The 19,916-nt window shown below is 39.9% G+C and overlaps 1 protein-coding gene across 2 annotated transcripts in view; it reads left to right on the plus strand.

Moving 5' to 3' along the window:
* LOC127430857 (SET-binding protein-like) overlaps positions 1-19,916 on the plus strand; it is a 91,681-nt gene that overhangs the window by 62,616 nt on the left and 9,149 nt on the right. For both annotated transcript variants that reach the window (XM_051680986.1, XM_051680994.1), the window contains exon 3: positions 15,608-18,986. In XM_051680986.1, coding sequence (XP_051536946.1) covers positions 15,608-18,986 — 3,379 coding nt within the window. The remainder of the gene's footprint in view (positions 1-15,607; positions 18,987-19,916) is intronic.

The raw sequence follows: 19,916 nt of genomic DNA on the forward strand, positions 1-19,916 counted from the left end.
CTTAGGAGACCTGGCTGGAGTCACTCAGCACGCCCTGGATTCGAACTCGCAACTCCAACTTTAACAGCCAGAAATGTTCTTTGCAATAATATAACACGGTGCTATATAGTTTCTATGTATTTATTGTGGAATAAGGAAACAATTTTAGTAATTTAAAAAATCTGCAGACTTTAAAATTGTAATTTAATTTTGATCAAGGGATAGAGTCCCCCGCTAAATTGTAGTTTAGTCCGCATTGCGTAATATCAATTGGGTGATTTTTCTACACAAATCATTGACTTCATTGAGCCCAGTTCTCTGGCATTGATAACTTGTCTGAGAACATCTGCTTGGGTCATTGAAATGCAAAACTGTTTAAGACCCAGGTGAAATGAGCCAGTGACAGCTGAACATATTATTACCCACATTATTTTTAGAAAATTGAGGTAATTTCACACGCTAAAGAAATGTAATGTTTCATTATATGCATGTCTTCCACCAATCATGTGTGCTATGAATGGCTATTTATGTTAAGTGCAAATGTGTGAGAAATGCAATTACAGTGTGTCTTGTTCCAGAAACACATTATATGTTTTCAGTGTTTATATTTTAGCTAGCTATGGTGGTTGGTATGTTGTTCAAATTGACCAAAACCCCACAAATGACCCTAGTTCTACCTTTAAAGCCAAAGTGTGTATTTTATTATTATTATTATTATTATTAAAACTTTCTCGTTTAAAAGTTCGTTCGTTCGTTGCCATGAAGATGTCACGCCATAAATATTAAAACCCTAAAACGACTGTAAAAATGTTGATTTAATCAACTTTACAGCTCAAATAATACACAAGTTTTAACAGAAGAATTAATGTAAGTGCTTTTATAAAGTTGTAAACTTCACAGTTCCGCCTTTTAAACCTTCCAAAAATTGGCCCCATTCACTTCCATTGTAAGTGCTTCCTCACTGTAACCTCAATTTTTTACTTTTTTTAAAGAAAAGGATGGATGAATGTGGTAATTAACATTGTGCCACAAATTCTTTTGAATGATCTTAACTTGTATTGAACCTGGAATATTCCTTTAAATTGCCCCTCTGTTTCACCTTGCACTTCAGAAGATGAGCTTCAAAATAAACTCAGACAGCATAAGCCTTGAGCCCTGTTATGTCTTACTCTTGTTCCCAGCTCTTGAATGAAAGCGCTCCACTCAAGAGGTCATGAATGGAGGGCTGTGAATGTGTTGAGGTGTAGTCTAGGGAACCGACTTACAGGCCTGCATTGGCCCACCGCTGTCCAGCCTGTGACACACACATCAGGCCAAATGAACATTAAGACGCCTGCTAAATGGAGCTCTTTATTTTCAGAGGAGGAAGGGAGCGAGTGGGGAGGTATTTATGTCTATGTGGTATCAGCGTCCAGAGTTTCTTATTTTTCACCCACCTTTTGTCATCCCTCCTGAGGCTGCACTTACCACCACCACCTCGATCCTTAAGTGCTGCTCGTTGGGAAGACAACACAAAGGGGTGTTAGTATTCATTTTGTTTGTTTGCTCTGGACCTGTCAGCCTGTCACACAAAGCAGGCCAGATCAGAGAGGTCTGCTCCGCTCTCAATGGAACCCTGAGGGGGTCCGCCGAGAAGGAGAGGGGGACGTCTCTGCCCGAGCGTTGTTCCCACAGGGTAGGGTGGTCTGCTGCAGAAAAAGGGACAGTGGAGGGGGTGCAAGGGCAGGGCCAGGGTTTACTGGGGCAGAAAGGGGGGGTGTAGGGTTGTTTCAAAGCCAAGGGAGCTGTGTGAGGATCATATCAATCACGGGAGTTTTTTGGAGGGAAGAGTTATGAAAGAAAAGGGAAGTGCTTCGCACACTCAGTGCAACAAATCATTTACTTAAACAGTATTTTGTCCTGGTTTTCAGTGAAAACATCTTAAAAACAATTGTGTCAATGCTTGTTTTCCAAAAATATATCTTAAATCGAGTACATTTTTGTTACCCCATTGGATTTTTTTATTTTATTATTATTGTTTTATAGGAAAGTTCTGGGCTCAATACAAGTTCAGCATTCAACAGCATTTGTGGCATAATGTTGTTTACCACGAAATATAATTTTGACTTGCAGTAGAGGTGAATGGGGCCAGTCCATAAATGCTAAAATATACATTGTTGCAAAAGTATAGTTACAAGACATAAACAGTACGTGTCAACAAGTGTGGTAAGTGATAATATCACTTACCAGCCTTATCTGTGAAAAGTCATGTCCATTATTATGACTTTGTTGTCATAATAACAACAAAACCCTGTAATCTCAGTTTTGGATATAACTTTACACAGAAAAGGTTAGTAAGCGATTTCAAACACGTATCATGTTTACGTCCTATGGCTATACTTTTCAAACAATGTGTATTTTAGCATTTATGGACTGGCCCTATTCAATTCCATTGTTAATGCCTTAATTTAACTGCAATTTATGCTTCTTTTTTTTTTTTTTTTTTTTTTTTTGTAAACCAGGGATGATTTGTTAGTGTTTAGTGTTATCGTGTAGCAAACATTATGCTACAAATGGTGTTTATTGAGCTTGTATTGATCCCGGAACATCTAACTGTTGTTAAATATTTAATCTATAAATAATAATTTATAGATATAAATTGGAAAAAACTATTAGAAATACTATTTTCCAATGGCATAAGAAAGTAAACCTAATTCAGTATACATTTTTAAAACAAGTCTTAAGATCTGCATGTTTGCTTCTCAAGTGAATTTATCTTGATTTAAGTATGTTTAAAAAAATGTTTACTGGAAAACAAGACAAAAATACTTATTAAGAAAAGGATTTTATGCAGTGCTGTTTATGTCTCTTCTTTCTCTCTCTCTCTCTCTGTCTCTCTCTCTCTTTGTGCCGAGGTCTTTCTGGACATCTGCCCAGACCTATACACAGTAAAAAATGAAACACTCAAGCCACCAGGCATTTTGCCAAATAAAGGGCTGTAAAGAACTGTTTGAAAGGCTGTGTGTGTGTACATGAGTGTGCAAAAGAGAGAGAGACAGTGTGTAGACAGGGAGATGTCAAGGGTGCTTTTATTCCGTAGATTTGGTAGTTTATTTTTTATGTCTTGGAGAAGGAACATCTCTTTCTTTCCAGATTTTTGAGGCCAATCTATTAACCCAAAATTCCGCTTGTTAAACCATAAAGGAGGTCAGCCAAAAATTGAACTTGTACAATGTGGTCAGTCATTACAGATTTCATCTATTACAACGATTTTTGAAATGAAATTAATACATTTTTAGCAAGAACACTTCTCATCGTTTGTTTGAAGAGTTTTTCTGCTACATGTCTGTCATATGTATGTTATGTGCATTAGGACTGTGTGATAGTCAAAAATAAACACTTTAATCTGTGTCTTTCTGCAACGCTGGAGTTGGTGATTTGCCAGTCTGTCCTAGGCTAATGGTGTTTAGTCTGGCTGTATCTGATCTCACAGGTAAGGAAAGGCCATCCATCTATGAACCTTTCATCTAACCAGATTAAAAGCTAAATTCAACTCAAAAAATTTGCATGAAAGAACCACTCACAGTAAGAGTCAAGCCCTTGTGCTGTAGATAATGGAAGTGAATAAGGCATGGTTTCCATCAGGTCTTTGCCCCTCAGTCTTCCTTTCAGACCTCTCCTGCTGCACCATTCTGTCATTTTTGCGGTGCATTCCACAAACACTAGAAATGCCAGATGGAGGAATTCTTCATCTGGATAAGGGGATTTAGTGAAGTGATCTATTGTAAACAGTCTGAAGCTGATTGATTTTCTTAAAGCACTGGGATGATGACATAATGACCCCGGCTACATGCCATAAAATGTGTTTACCACATGAAGCTGAATTATGTAAAAATGAAAGATCTCAGTGCCTCAACTTTGGAATGTTTGATGGTTCTTTGCTTAATCTGTTTCAAATAGTAGGTCTTTTATTAGTGTTGCTTTCTAAGGCAATCATCGTTATTGCTGTTGCTCATTCTTGGTGGATCAGCTGCATGCCATATTCTTTATGTAGGCTGCACATCTAAAACAAGCTGAGATCTGTGTTCCTGAATTAAAGGGATATTTCCCCCCAAAATAGTTTTCTCATCATTTACTCATGCTCTTGCCATCCCAGATGTATGGCTTTCTTTCTTCTGCTGATCACAAGTGAAGATTTTTAGAAGAATATTTCAGCTCTGTTGGTCCTCACAATGCAAGTGAATGGTGACCAGAACTTTGAAGGTCCAAAAATCACATAAAGGCAGCATAAAAGTAATCCATATTACTCCAGTGGTTAAATCCATATCTTCAGAAGCTAAATACATATACCTCCCTGCCCAGTAGGTGGCGATATGCACCAAAAAAGTGAAAGTAGAAATATATAGTAAAAAGGACATAAATATTGATCTGTTTCTCACCCACACCTATCATATCTCTTCTGAAGACATGGATTTAACCACTGGAGTCATATGGATTACTTTTATGCTGCCTTTATGTGCTTTTAGGACCTTCAAAGTTCTGGCCACCATTCACTTGAATTGTATGGACCTACATCCTGAGATATTTTTCTCATTTTCATTTTTGGTTGAACTATTCATTTTAAAAGCTGTTTTATACATCACTAAAAGACTAGTTGCGTAAATGGAAAACCTTATATTGGCCCTCTAAGAAGCATAAAAAATAAACAATCAATTATAAACAGAAAGCAATCAACAGACTTGTCTGTGATTTGGTTACAATGCTCATCCGCTGCTAAAACACATGGTAAATATAAAATGAAATAGAAACTTTTAATGCAACATGAAAACTACATAGACTGCTATAATTGACATTTGCCACTATTATCTCACGGAAACTTGGTGGTGGGTTCTTTCAACCTGGGCCAGTAATGCCTTGGTACTCACGCAAAACACCCTAGCAACCACCTAGCATTGCCCTGGCAACCTCTCTGAGCATTATAGCAACTGCCTAAGCAACGTGCCAACAACCACTCAGAACTTTCTCAGCAGCTGCATAGCATCCACCCAGAACATCCAAGGATCTTGCCGGCAAGTTTTGCACAGATTTGCACCACTAACAACTTCAGTAAATTTTCAAATATAGTTATCTTGGCAGCAGTAAATGCAGTGCACTAAAATCCATTAGATTATGCTTAAAAATACTTGATACTTTCTCTTGTCTTACTAAATAACTGTTTAGTATTACTTTGCTTACTATGGTGTAATTAATTTGCCTTGTTATTGTACAAACATAGTTTTTGTTGGTGTTATGTCACACATGGTAGCTAGTCATAAACTCTGATGAGGAAAGTTGCAGAATGAACACAGCTGTGGGAAGGCATTAGTCACATAACCGTATGACTCCAGCTGATAACCCCTGCTGACTGCAGTCATTAGTGCAGTTGGAGGATACTTCATTTTACTGACGTCCTGCTCGCCATGTTGCCTCATTTTTTAGGAAGGAACTAAAACATCTTTCTCTGTGTAAATATTTACATTTCAATTAGAAGTTTTACATTTCTGTGCAGCAATCATAGAGGAGCAATAAATCTGAGTCTTGAAAAAACAGAAGTTGCTTGCCAGGTGATTGAAGACGTCAAGCGATAGAGCCAACAGATGGTGGGAGTATTTGAGAAACCTGTTTGAAAACAATCATTATTTTTGCAATTCCCTTTTGGAGATGCTAGTGTTGCAGAAATAACACACTTTAAAAAATCCATTGGTAAACTGCTGTGTATTGTGTGCCTGTATTTGTGACTCTGACACGCACAATGGCCATAAACCAGTAAAGCAGTGCTCAATGGATTTCCTATTATCACTTGAGCTGCTGTTGAGAGTAGCTTTGAAAGCCACCAATAAACAACACAGATGTTTCTAGAATATAAGCATCTTCAGTTTTTGGCATCTGGCACATGGCAGGATGGCAGCAGAATGCAGTTCAGCCACTGAACTGACACAAATGTTTCATTAAACATTCACATATTCAAGTCTCAGGTACAAACTGGGTGCTCTATTTTGTTTGTGTCAAATGCATTGTTGGAGCCACAGCTTAAAATCTGCCCATCTTTCCCCCTCTGCCCATTCTTTGCCTGTGAACAGCCATCATCCAGATTCAAGATGGAGGAACTTGCACATATTGTGACGGTGCAAAATCACACAGTTGCTATTGTGGCAAACGATAGACCAGGGCTGGGCGGTATGACATTAGAAATGTGTAAACCAGTTGAGATTTTGAGATGTATCGACCGCTTATATTTATCGGCCAATTATTGACCAAATTAAAACCATTGGCAAATCGGTTTTAAGCATGTAAGTGATGTAAGTGTTTCTTGCATTCCTTGAATCAATCACGTTTCTCTTTTGTTGAATTCGCAAAGTCTGGGAACAAGAAAATGCTGTGATTCTTCCAAGAAAGCCTTCCTTTACTCCTCGCCTTGCGTAACACAAGATCTTTATCGGATGATCTCAGAAATTTGGCCAGAATTGATCGGGGCCTGTCTCCCACAGCGGTCCTCCGAGCCGGAACTCAGTGAGCTTGCTCAATTTCCAGCTTATGGCCTGTTATGTCGAGCAGACTCGGAAAGAGCTCGTCTAGGAATTTCCCAATATCTCGGCCTTCTTCATGCTCAGGAATTCCAACAATTCGGATGTCGTTTTGTCGATTTCGATTCTCCAAATCCTCCAGTTGGCCGCTAGCAGATTAGCAGCTAATTCCCTCTCCGATGACACCAGATAATCAATCTGCAACTCTTGTAACCAACTCAGAGAATTTAGTCTCCATGGAAGTGATCAATCGACATATTACAGCAAGATCCTCCAAGTCTGCAACAACCTTCATCAGCATTGCCGTCACATTCATCAGTTCACACCGGATTTCTTTCGGTGAAATGTCACCTGAGTATCTGCACAAACTGACAGCTATAATGCCAAGGATCTGCAAAGCTTTCATTGCTGCACATGGAGGATTTTTTGATGAGAACTCTTTGAAGTAGTTTAAGAAGTTCTGAACATTTTTTTCAAATCTAATAGTAATATTTCACATTATTAATGTCCTGACTATACATTGTGATTAGTTGAATGCCACTTTGTAAAAGTACAAATTTCTTTCCATAAGAGCAAAATCTGTACATTATTCCAAACTTTTGGCCACCAGTGTAAATGATGAGGTAAAACCATCCAAAACGCTTTCAAACTACCAAACTTTGACTTCTGAGACTCTAGTATGGTATCCATTAAGGCTGCACGATTGAGTCAAGATTAAAATCGCAATATGGTCTTGCGCGATTACAAAAGCTTGAAAGGCTGCATTTAAAAACAGACTGCAATCAGTGTTTCAGTTAGCGCTTCAGTCAGCATCGTGTAAGCAAGCGGCACCCTCTAGCAGTCTGGACGGCATTTTCCATTATTCATTACACCACAATAGAACTTAAACGGGTGTTTTGTTCCTTTTGGTAACTTCTTATTTTTCATGATGTGGTTGACATATCCGTGGAATTGCCCAACATTTGCATAGTATGAATTTGTGATGTTTTATTATATACAGTATATTGTTTTGAACTGCAAAATCAGAATTGAAAAATTGCAAGTAAAATAACCTTTTTTTTTTTTTCCACATCAATCATCATGCTATGATTTTTAGTTCTTTTTCTATTTTTTTTTCTTTTTAACTTCTGTTTATCTTTCATTGTAGCTCTTTTCAAAATGTTGGCCTGTCATGTGTTCAACATCCAATCAATGGTCTATGGAAATTATTTATTGTTAGATCAAAAGTTTTTGTACTTCTTTGTAGATTTTTAAAACATAATTCCTGAGCAATATGACCAATAGTTTTTTGTTAAAATCGGTATTGGCCAAAAATATTCATATCGGTGCATCCCTAGTTTTGGGTATTTAGTTACCACTGATGCCAGACTTATTTTTCATTTATTATGAATAATGTTATCTTTAGATTTACGTCCATGAAGTTCCAAATTAATAAGAAAATAACCAAATAAGATGAACAACCTTTCATTTATGAATTATTTAATTCACCAAAAAACATTACAACATTTTAGATTACCAAAAAAATAAGCATTACTACATGGTTAAGCAATAGGCTATATAAAATCTTTTGTTGAATTTCCAGCAGAAACAAATATATTGTGATATATAGTGTTACATAAATTTAGCCTACTCATACTGTGATACTACATTTTGGTCATACCACCCACCTCTAAGATAGACATACTCTGGGAGGAGAGTGGCCAAGTCGATTTCATTTATTATGTCTCTGATGACTCTGGCAATCGATGGTGTGTTTTTATCTCTTGTACATTAGAAACAGATTGAGGTCTTTGCTGTTGCTGCCTACGGTCTGTTAATCAGTCAGTTCAAGCAGGGTGGATGAGTTCCGAGGGCCTGGTGGGACTACTTGCAATTAATTATTCCCCACACTAACAAACACACAGCGTGACTGGAACTTTAAAGCCAATTGCAGTGATTACGGAGGCTAATAGTATTAAAAGGCAAATTAAGAGATGAGAGTACAGCAGTGCAGCCAATGAGAGAGAAAGGCTCATTTGCGTTTGACCCACTCCTCCAATCAATCTAACTCATCATTAAAAGCATCAGACTGAGAGACTGCGAAATTGAAATGGCTGCTAATTGTTTCCTTTGTCAAAGAGCTCATTCTCATGCTAATTTTGATGTATTAGAAAAGAGTGATGGTGGCTGAAAATTAAGTTGAAGTTAAACGTGAACAATTTCTCACCTGCTAACAGGACATTCTGGTCCCGTCACTCTGTCAGTCTGGGTTTTTGTGTGACAGGAACGTGACATCATTGTCCCATGTCTGTCTTGTGTTTCGTTGTCTGTCTTTGTGTGAGCGCACGGTATCAGTTTTGATTTCCCTGCCGTGCACTCTTCGGTCTGTCTTGTTTCATATCCTAAGCATGGCATCTGGATCCTGACTTCCCTGTCTGGTTCGGTTTCAGTCTGTGTTGGGAACCGAACACTCATGCTACATGTCTTATCTTGTATTGGTGGGAGTGCATTGCGCTTATGTCACCTTGGCAGTGCCCGTGGTCACGAGAGACAGATTTATCGCATCAATAAACGTACAGATTATTGACGTGACAAGTCTGTCTCTCATGACCACGGGCGTGCATTGCGCTTGCTTTGTGTTGCGTGCCCAGGTCACGAGCTGTCTTCACGTTGTGCTGAGGTTCGGTCACTTTGGTCTGAGGTGTTGGGTTTGTGTGTGGCCGACCTCTCACACAGGTGTCCTGTCTTGTTTTGTCCCTTGTTGTGTGCATTGCGTGCCGTTTGCCTCGCGGTGTACACTCAGGCTTTGTTTAGTGTGGGAATGCGTGGCATCGCTTTGTTTGCCGTTGCTACACATTCTCTCATCTTGTCTGTCTGTTGGCATGGGCGTATATTGCCTTATTGTCTTGGCGATGTGCGCTCATGCCATTCGGGTGTTTGTTTTCTTGTGAGAGCACGTGGCTTTGTTTTGTTTCTGTATTGCCACGTGTCTCTCAGTCTTGCGTCATGCCCCGCCTCCTTGTTTGCCTATTATTAGTTTATTATTCACACCTGCCCTGTCTGATAATCTGTTTGATTTCTCTCCCTATTTTAGTCTCCTCGTGTGTGCTGTCCAGTGCCAGTTCGTCTTGTTTGTTGGTCCCATTTATGTCTGTCCCGTTATTTCTCCCATCCCTGTTCGATCCGGTCGGTCCTGTGTCTAGTTATGTTCTGCCTGCCAGCCTGGATTTTATTATTCCCCTTCAGGGTAGTTTATGTTGGTTTTTGTTGGTTTTTATATTAATAAATTCTCCTTTGTTTTAACTCTGCGTTTGGGTCCTGAGTCTTCTCTGCAATCTCTGACACATTCAGTACTTGTCACGATCCCAAAAAAGATTTCAGATTTTATTCTAGCAGCTGTACATCTTTTAATAAATTTCCTGGGTTCAATGTAAATTAAGAATAATCGACTGAATTATTATGTGGGCATAATGTCCATGACCACAGAAACTAACTGTGACTCATCACTCAGTTTTTTCATGGCCGTGGTTACAGTAAGATGCTTGCAGTTGAAGTAAATAGGGTCATGTGCTTGCACTCAAAGGGTTTAAAAGCCGAAAAGTGAAGTTTATATTATTGTTGACGCACTTATATAAATTCTTCATTTAAAAAAGGTCCATCAAACCATCATTTTTAGTCAGCAAGGTTGGTGGACGAGCTCCTAGTAATTTGTCACTGACGTAATTTCTGTTTGTATTTTTCTCAATGTAAAAAATCCTTTTCTGGTATCCTTGCAAGTATCATACGAAAGGGTTTACTGGCTTTACATGGTCATAACAGGAGTTGAAATATTGGATATAACTTTGAACAGACAAGATTAGGTAGCGATTCTTTCATACTAGTCTCATGTTACCACGTATAGCCTAATGTCTGTTTTGTGGCTATCCTTTCTTAACAGTCTGTATTGTGGGTTAACATTTATTACCTTGCCCCATCTACTTCCATCATAATTGCCTTGCTGTTACTTCCATTTTTTATTTTTATTTTTTATTTTTTTATAATGGAGACTATGCCACAAATCATGTTGATTTGCTTAGTTTCTATTGAACATGGAACATTTCTTTTAAGTTACATTTTTCTGCAGTTTATGGGCAGTGAAATGCATTTATTATAGCTCAGACCATATTACCTTAATCTGACATTCACTTGGCCTAAGCACTGATAACTAATTTTGCATGTCACTTATCTCTAATAATGTCAAGCCAAACAATCATCTAATTATTATTTTAAAGACAATATTATGTGCCCATAAGGAGACAACAAAGTAAAGTAAAGCCACTGTAACTTAATTCTGCCAGCATGTGTGCATTTAATGTTAAGTTACTTGGAAAATTGATATTTTTGGGCCTTAATTGACATTTGATGGGCCTTAATTGAAATGTGTTCCTATTACAATTATGATGCCTTTCAAGCACTTAAAACACCATTGATTAGAAACGTTTTTTTATTTTTGTACAAGGATGTATTTCAGTCAAATGCATAACATCATTTTAAAATCTAGGATCAAGAGACATTTCCTCACAGGATTTAATAGTGTCAGACTGTCCAAACAGTGTCAAATTAGTGTGCATTTTGTCCATAAACTAGGATGGATAAAGATGCCTCAAGTCTTGTAACTAGAGCTATATTTTCCAGATCAGGTGAATGACACACTATCCAGGTGCGTGTTGTCCTCAACCCGGTGTCATGTTACCCAAGGCCACCACAGCATAAGGGCTGTCTAACAAGTCAGCACTGGCTTTCACTAACCAATTCTGAAAGTGATACTGAGACCATCTTTTAAAGGCTGTAATTTGACCAATTAGCCCTGTGGTTAGAACACTGCCATTTGGTCAGAAAACAAAGCTGACCTGCTGGCATTTTAATGTAACTTTTAAAATCTTGTGGGATTGACTGAATGAAGGAAGTGACTTCTTTCAGTACTGCATATTTGGTATGCTGGTTGCAATTTATGTAAAACCTCAGTTTTCTCCGAGCTGTTTGAATGTTATTGCATCATTTGTCAATGTCCGTACCTTAGTGTCACGCCAAGCCATGTTGATCCAACATCAGAATCGTGGACTGCTCATCTGTCAGTCTAAAAGGCAGACAGTGAGTCTTGCAACTGGACAGGCAGGATGTAGTGAAGGGTAGAGCAAATTTGGCTGGGTATGAGTTGGGTGAAGTTGCATATTTGGCTCTCTGCATTCCTGTCTATTTTCAGTGGCTCTGACTCACAGTATCCTATGGTTACCAAACACACAAGAGGCCAATGATGCTTTGGCTGGCCAATTACCATGGTATTGATGAGGAGGGGGGGGGAATGGAAGAGATCAACATAAGCTAGCAAGAAATGGAAGGAGGCGAAAGGGAGTATCGTGGCCTCCATGAGGATGCCAAACCTTGCTTATCATCATGCAAGGGACTCTATTGTCTCCATTGCATTCTCGCTGTCTGTTTATCTGGTCAGAGACTGACTCGTCTCCTGCAGTTCGGGGCTTTGAGTGCAGTGGTGTCCACCAGGATTTGGTGCCTTCAGCGCCAGACTGCCCAGTGGCCCTGCCAGAACTGCTGCTCTGTTTACAGCAGATAGGAAGTGCTCATTAGAGGACTCACTAGTCATTTATGACTGTAGAGATTTTTATTATCTGGTAAGGGGTTCACTGTCAACACATTGACACAATATGTTGTGTTGTATTTGTACTGGGCAATGATGTATTTGTAACATATAAACTCATTAACACATTCAAAGTGGTGAAAACTGAATTTTTATGTTTGACATTATTCATTTTAAAGACCCCATGAAATTGTTTGTGGAGCTCAGTTTTCTTTCCTGTGTTGACAGATTTCCTTTTAAAACAAGAAGTTTGGGTGGGACATATCCAAGGGCTCATCCATTTTTATTTTTTTTAAATGGTCAATAGCCTTTAGTTTATGCCACAGCCATAAACAATGATTTGCTACTTGCTAGTCAGTGGCAGGTGGTATTAGAGGGAGGGAAATCTGTTAAAAATATTGCACGATGAGTCATCAGTATTTTTGTTCCGTTTTCCTGGAAAAGGCCGACTCTAAATTTTAAATGTGTATATCTGTATCAAGTAAATTAGTCATCGTTCAGGAGTACACTACCATAAAGATTGCTTAGACATGCTATTAGACATGAACTAAAAGCCACAGAAGTTTTAAAAATAACTGTATTTACTTCATTATTATATTCATTTCAGATTACGAACTGGAAGGAACTGGAATATTTTTTTTTTAAAAGGAATTTGGCAGGCCATTGATAAAGATGACAATTTTTGGTTTTGAGAAAGCTGCTGCACCCCGTCGTTCCCCGTCACTGTCCTAGACGGATATTGAGTTTCATAGTGAGTTTGTAGAATAGGTTTGACATGCTTAATGCCGAGGTTACACTATTTCCCCTCAGATATTGTTTTGGAGACAAGGTGGGAATATAATACCACTTAGGCAAATTAAAGGGCGGCCAGGAGACTTGGCATTCAACAGCGGAGACTGTATCCTGTGGGCCGGGGTAGACCGCAAATTCCTCATAGGATTACAGGATTAGGAATCTGAAAGGTGATGCAGTTTCTCACAGATGGGGGGAAATAAAAAGGACAAGCCTGGCAGAGGAGCGATCCCTCATTAATGTCTGCTTCCCTTTAATTAAAAACTACTGATTGAATGATATTGGAGAGGATTAGGCTGAGAGGTGACTCCTGAAACACACACACACATGTCTTCCCAAAGCATGCAGGGATATTTTATTCTAACAGGGTGTGAGGGCTGTGCACAGCAGATAAAAGTCCTCTCCGTCTGGGCTCTTTCAGGTACTGGTGAGGAGTTAAGTGATGCATTTCTCTTGACTGATAAGGGGAGGAACACAAAAAAGTCACACACTAACTGCAAGGACATGGTTCCAGCTAAGGACATAAGGCCCTTTCCCACTGCAGGAACTAAAGCCCCTTCTAGGTTATTTTATACAGAATCAGGGCCATAGCTAGTGGGGTGAAAGGTGGTAATGATTCTAGGGGCCCAAAGGTCCGGGGGGCCCACGACAAATTCAAAACTGTATTATTTTAATAGGTAAGGGGCCCAGAGCAATATATATATTCAGGGGGCCCAGAATCACTTGCTTCGGCCCAGTACAGAACTACTTATTTTTGTAGTTTTCACACATGAGTAACTATAGCGTTTTCATCACATCTTGTCTGTGTGAACTCTGTGACTATAGCGGACATAAATAACAAATTGTGTATCGAGATGAGTAATTGAAATCTATTATAAACATAAATTCATAAAACCTTATTTACATGACTAAAGTGTTGCATGCCTGTTACTGTGTGGTTAACTTGCATCAAAGACATCTTTTTTAAGTCAGTGGATGAGTAGTTAAGTACAGTATTTTATGTTGAGTCATAAAAGCTTTTATTGTAAAAGATTGTGTTGATAAATAGGCTTATTGTGCATTTTCAACCTGTGCTGCGTGGTAAAAACATCTCTCTTTTCACTGTGTCTTCAGGGAAGCAGCACCATGCGGCTCACGTGCCCAGCTTAAAGACTGTAACCTGAAGACACTGTTTGTGTAAAACAGCCTTAACAAAAGTATAGCTCTGATCATGGTGCCCTCCATTGGTGTTGTTGATTTTGTTCTTGCTATTGAATCGCATGAGCAAACAACATTAGAAGAAAAATGGTTGACACTAGATGACTTCACTACAGGGGCCTGAGCCATATCTGGGGATGAGAATATCATGGAGACTTGGGGGTGGGCTGTTTTAAATAGGGACAGTAAACAACCACCTAGAACAGTCTAACAACCACCCACACCTTAGCAACCACATAGAAATGCCCTGGCCACCACCCACAACACCCTAACATTGTGGATGTGAGTTTTAATAGGCCCAGCATTACTTAGTTTAAAAAAAAAAATTTGTTTGTTTTGCTCACCCTATGAAATGTTTATTTTTCTAAAGGCATTCAATCAGACCAGAGGTGACTGGGATTTTACCACAAGCAGGTGATTCATTTGTAAGTGGATTGTGCTTTTACTCTGCTGTCTACAGTTCAGCTCACTTTCACTGTTGTTTGGAGACAGGCCTTTCAAAACTCCAGGATGTCATGTTTCGAGGGAACATACATAAATTCTTCTTTAAAGCTACCTATAAAGACTCTTTGTATGATTCTCAATTTTATTTTTTGTTTTTCCAATCCCATTTTACACAGTAATATAAAAAAAGTAGAATTTGTATTTTCCATATACATTTTGCTTTTGGTCTTTTGAGAGCCTGATGTGAGCCTGTTGAAAACATTGGGACCCCGGATGTAAACTAATCTGAAACCACAGCATAGACTGCCTGAGCCTCAGCTGCAGAGCTCTGAAATGGAAGTTGACCTGCAGAAAAACAAAACTGTGGTTAAACTTCATTACTGCCTGTAGCTGTTGGCTTTGAAAACAGGATGGCTTTACAGAACATATCCTAGTATCAAGTGCTGATCTTGCAATACGTTATTTCTAACAGACCAAACCACAAGTCTCAAAGGCTTGCACAATGGCGCACAGTATTTTATGCTTTTCTTTGGGTGTGGCACATGAGCTGAAAACTTGGCAGCAAAACAGTAGTTGTTATCAGTAACAACATGTAGGTTCCTAGTTATAGTTTTTTGACATAGGGTGTGAAACTACCTAGTGTAGGAGGATGAAGTTTGTGTTTTGTTTTTGTTTGTTTTTTCCTTCATATATCCAGTTATGTTCCTCAGGAGGAAAAAAATATGTGGTTCTTTTGTATGATTATGGCACAGCACACTTTTTTAACGTACGGTGTAATGGAAAAACATCAAAAGTGTGATTGTAAGGACTGGAAAATTCATGTAAATTAAGAAAATCATATAAAGTCGTGGAAAAGTCATGGTAATTTCTACAGTGAATATACATTTATCTAGTTATGCTAAGTTCTTATATATTTTGTCTAGAAATTGCTGTTTTTGAGTACAGTCTCTTTCAGACAACTGGTAAAGTTATGGAAAGGTGTGGGAACCCTGAATGTAGGTCCACTTTCTAAATTCTTCCTTTTATCTTTCAATTTCAGACCTATGAAAGGACCTATAAACGTGTGGGTAAAACTGATGACTTGATAATGGATGGCCTTAGGGAGAGCACAAAACCAAAGCATGAGTCTAAAAGCAACGACATTCACCACCTTGACTGGACAAAGTCATCGGATACTGTTGGAGATTTAGCATCCCAAGAGCAACACAGGACAGAACCAGAATCAAAAAGAGAAATGGCATCCATTCACAAGAGCCCTTTGTCAGAGCCCAACATCCCATTCTCAAAAACGCAAGTTAAAAAGGTCACAGAGGGTTTATCTGGAAGTCTCTTTGCCTCTGCCATGTCTTCCCCAGGCGCTGACTCACTAGCATCATCTCCAGCTGATATAGCAATGATTCCCCCAACTGACTCAAGTGTGTTGACACACTCTTCTTTCAGCAAGGACAGATGTTTGCAGGAAGTCACCGAGCAAGTGTTCGGGAACATCAAACGGAAATATGGAAGGAAAGACCCAGTGAAGGCCAAGACAGAGAACACCCTTAATTTAGACATTCAGTGGGCCAAAAAGATTAAAAGAGATACCGAAATTCAAGATAGTACTAAGGATAAACAACCCTACAACTCTGATAAAGGTGAATTTCAGAAAGAGGAGCCTGATAAGTTAAGCAATAAGGCGGATGATGAAAATAAGATACTGTCAAGTGGTGGTATTCATCACTCAAATGATTCTAAGACTAGAAAGAGAAGAAATCGAAAAACTGCAGAAGATAAAAACTTATTAGATGATCCACCAACCACACACCAAGTAGAGAAGACCGATAAAGCTGACCAAGGTAGCACCAAACCTAAAATGACAAACAATATAGAATTCAGTGCACCAAAACAGTTTGGTGTGAATATATGGGAGACAGAGGAAGACAGTGCTGGGACAATGACTGATGATGTTGAAATATTTAAGGATAGACAGAGGAAAATCCCAGCTGGGAGACCAAGATCAATGATTGACCCTGACAAGCAAACAGAGGCTAGGCAATCCAAGGTCAAGGACAGGTGGTCTTATTTAAAGTCCCAGAACTCTGCTCCACATAAAGATGTGAATCAATCTCTTTCTATTGAAGAGCCACCCTCTGCCTTCCCTATTACTCCATCCAGCCCACTCTACACAAACACAAACAGTTTGACAGTCATAACCCCAGTAAAGAAGAAACGTGGGCGGCCCAAGAAGCAGCCATTACTTACCGTGGAGACGATTCACGAAGGAACCACAACAAGTCCCGTTAGTCCTATAGCCCAAGATTCATCAAGCACTTCAAAGAGAAAGAAAAAGCAGAATATGTCAAAATTGGTGCAGTTGGCCTTAAACAATTCTCCATCTCCTGCACAGCAGTTGAAACTCAAGAAATCAGGTCAAGAAGGTGTCCTTAAAAAGAGGGCAACTAAGAAAATGAAACTGGTGAAGATGCAGAGCATTTTGAATGAACTTTTGTCTACTTCGAGCTCTGGCAATCTTGCCTTGAAGTCCAATGTTCTGTTTTCAAATGCCATGTCAACAGTGGCATCGACAATCGAGGCCCGTTATGGCAAGCAAATCAATGTAAGCAAGCGTGGAACTATTTACACAGGCAAAAGGCGAGGAAGGAAACCCAGAGCTGATCAGCAAGCCCAGCAAAATGAGCACAAAGCCAGTGATAAGCACTTGTTGCCTATTTCCAGTCCGTTCGAGAACCCTCTAGTGCCTTCTAATACATCATCTGCAACCGGAATGCCTTCTCCCAGGGTCATGCATTCTTTCTCTGCTCACTCTGCAGCAGGTGGGATGTCTCACCCTGCCACCACAGATACCAGCCAGCACGACCTGAAGACAATGCCAAATCTACAGCCTATCAGTGCATTGCCCTCAAAAACCCATAAGGGCTTGCTCGGTAGTAACTGGAAGCTTTCTCCCCCAAGACTAATGGCCAACTCACCATCTCACCTGTCTGAAGTGGCTTCTATCAAAGAAGTAACACTGTCTCCAGTTAGTGAGTCCCACAGTGAAGAGACAATCCCTAGTGATAGTGGAATTGGCACCGACAACAATAGCACATCAGACCAGGCCGAGAAAGGCCCAGCATCTCGCAGGAGATACTCTTTTGATCTGTGCAGTTTCGATGCCACAGAGGCTGCTGTTCTCGAAGCAAAGAGCAAAGCCGCAAGGGGGCACTACCAGAAGCGAACCACTGCAGTTGCTGTGGAAAATTGTTTTGCTCAAGAGAGTCTGAAGAAGCAGAAGCATCGGAGAAAGCGCAAGGCCCTCCAGAACCGGGACGACCTGCAGTTTATTGCTGACCTCGAGGAGCTGGTTAGCAAATTCCAGGTCTTCCGAATCTCCCACCGCAGTTGCAAGTACTACCAGGAGAATTCGTATCCCAGCATCTTCCGTCTCAACTTTGACCACTACTATCCTATTCCATACTATCCCTATGATCCTGTGCACTATCTTCGCAGGAGTTCAGAAAAGTCAAAGAGGAGGCGTGGTAGGCCGGCCAAATCAAATGAGCCATTATCAAAGATGCCTTTCATTCAAGGGTTTGGCTGCCCAGTGCTTGGTGGCAGTTACTATGCACCCTACACAATGCCTTACACATCCATGCCTCTTGCCACAAGTATGATAAACATGGGCTATTATGGCCAGTACCATTCACCCTTGTACTTATCTCATGCACTTGGACCTTCAGGCTCTCCTCTCATGAGGCCACCAGTCCCTCCACCAAAGTTCCACCCTGGTGCATCCTCCAGTCTTGCTGCTACTAGCAGACATAGAGCAAAGAGTATGCCACATGAGATGCCTTCATCCAGAATGAGTGACTCCCATCACCCTTTGAGAAGTTGCTTGTCGAGTGTCTGTCTCCACAAACGGAAACACAAGCCCAAGCACAAACATAAAGAGGACCAGTACATCCCACCGATGGAGGAACTTGGTGGACTCTTCAGTGGAACCCAGAGTCCTGCCTTCCTCAGCCTACTAAACGAGAGACTAGAGAAGAACTCTCTGTCCAAACTGAAGGACAAGCCAAGAGGCAAGCAAAGCACAGACGCTTCACCACAAGCTTCCAAGAACTTCTTTGAAGTAGACACTTTGTCATCATTGTCCTTATCTGACTCTCAGCATTGCAAGCGCACTCGAGGAGAGACACTGAACAACTTCCTGAACATCTGCACTAGACAACCACATGAGCGACTGCGGGCCAGCCAGGATCAGTCACTGGACTTGTTCAAGGGGCAGCACTTAGGGGATGATGATTCCATTGTTAACAAGAGGAGGCATAGCTTGGAGGACTTTGCATCGTTCAGAGAGGAAAGCATGGCTTCTTTCCAACGAGGTAGAGATGAGAGGGCAGAGCAGATGTACCAGTGCCCGAACGCAGCTGTAGCAGGTAAAAATATATATTTGACCAAGTAATGCATTGAAAAATTAGATTCATCCAATGCAAGCATAACTGCCTCCAGTTAAATTAAATAATTTTGGTTTACTCTTTTGATTACCGAGCTGTGATTCGTTGGTTACATATGAAACCTCTTAATCTTGAATACAAAGTCTAGAGGAACAAATGTCCTTTTCAGAACGTTTTGTATCCTGTTCTCAGTACATCTGGCAAAGAAAATGTAATGCATGGATGGAGGCAACTATATATTTCACAAATTTCTCTTTCCTCCCTTTTCGCCCCTGCCTGCCAATGTTTTTTTTCTTAGAGATATATTATTCACACGTTTTGATTTATATTCTACAGACATGCAATAAAAAACCTTGCCTCTTGTTAAAAGAGCTGGAGAGAAGCCAGAGGTTTAATGAATCCAGTCTACTCCACTGAAGGGGAATTGCAAGCCCTAGGCACAGTTAGATTACATTTTCACTCCCCTAGGGGAACTATGAGGATGACTCACATTCTGCCTGCTACCACCTACCTCTGTGAATTAACTCTGCGCTTCAAAGACCTAGTTTGTTGTTCTTAAACAGAGAAATATAACACACATCCCATTAAGGTGTACGTCTGTGCTGATTTCAAGCACAGATATGCATGTTGTGACACAATTGCTAAATTTTTTGCCAGTGGCATTATGACTCTTATGCAATAAATTTCAGCAAAGTGAGGCTTTTAAATGCCCACATTTGCATTTAAGGTCACACCTCATTTACGATTAATTAGATCTATTTGCTGCAGATTCAAGGCATGACAAATGCACACTTTTTATAATAAGGCTATAAATCATTATGATGGGAATGTCTAGTTTTGGGCAGATGTTTTGCGATATATTAAACCTAAAATCATTGTTGCACAGCTTGACTGTCTTAATCGAAACTAAGA

The sequence above is a fragment of the Myxocyprinus asiaticus genome, chromosome 3 (assembly GCF_019703515.2).
Source record: "Myxocyprinus asiaticus isolate MX2 ecotype Aquarium Trade chromosome 3, UBuf_Myxa_2, whole genome shotgun sequence".
In the NCBI taxonomy this organism is placed as follows: Eukaryota; Metazoa; Chordata; class Actinopteri; order Cypriniformes; family Catostomidae; genus Myxocyprinus; species Myxocyprinus asiaticus.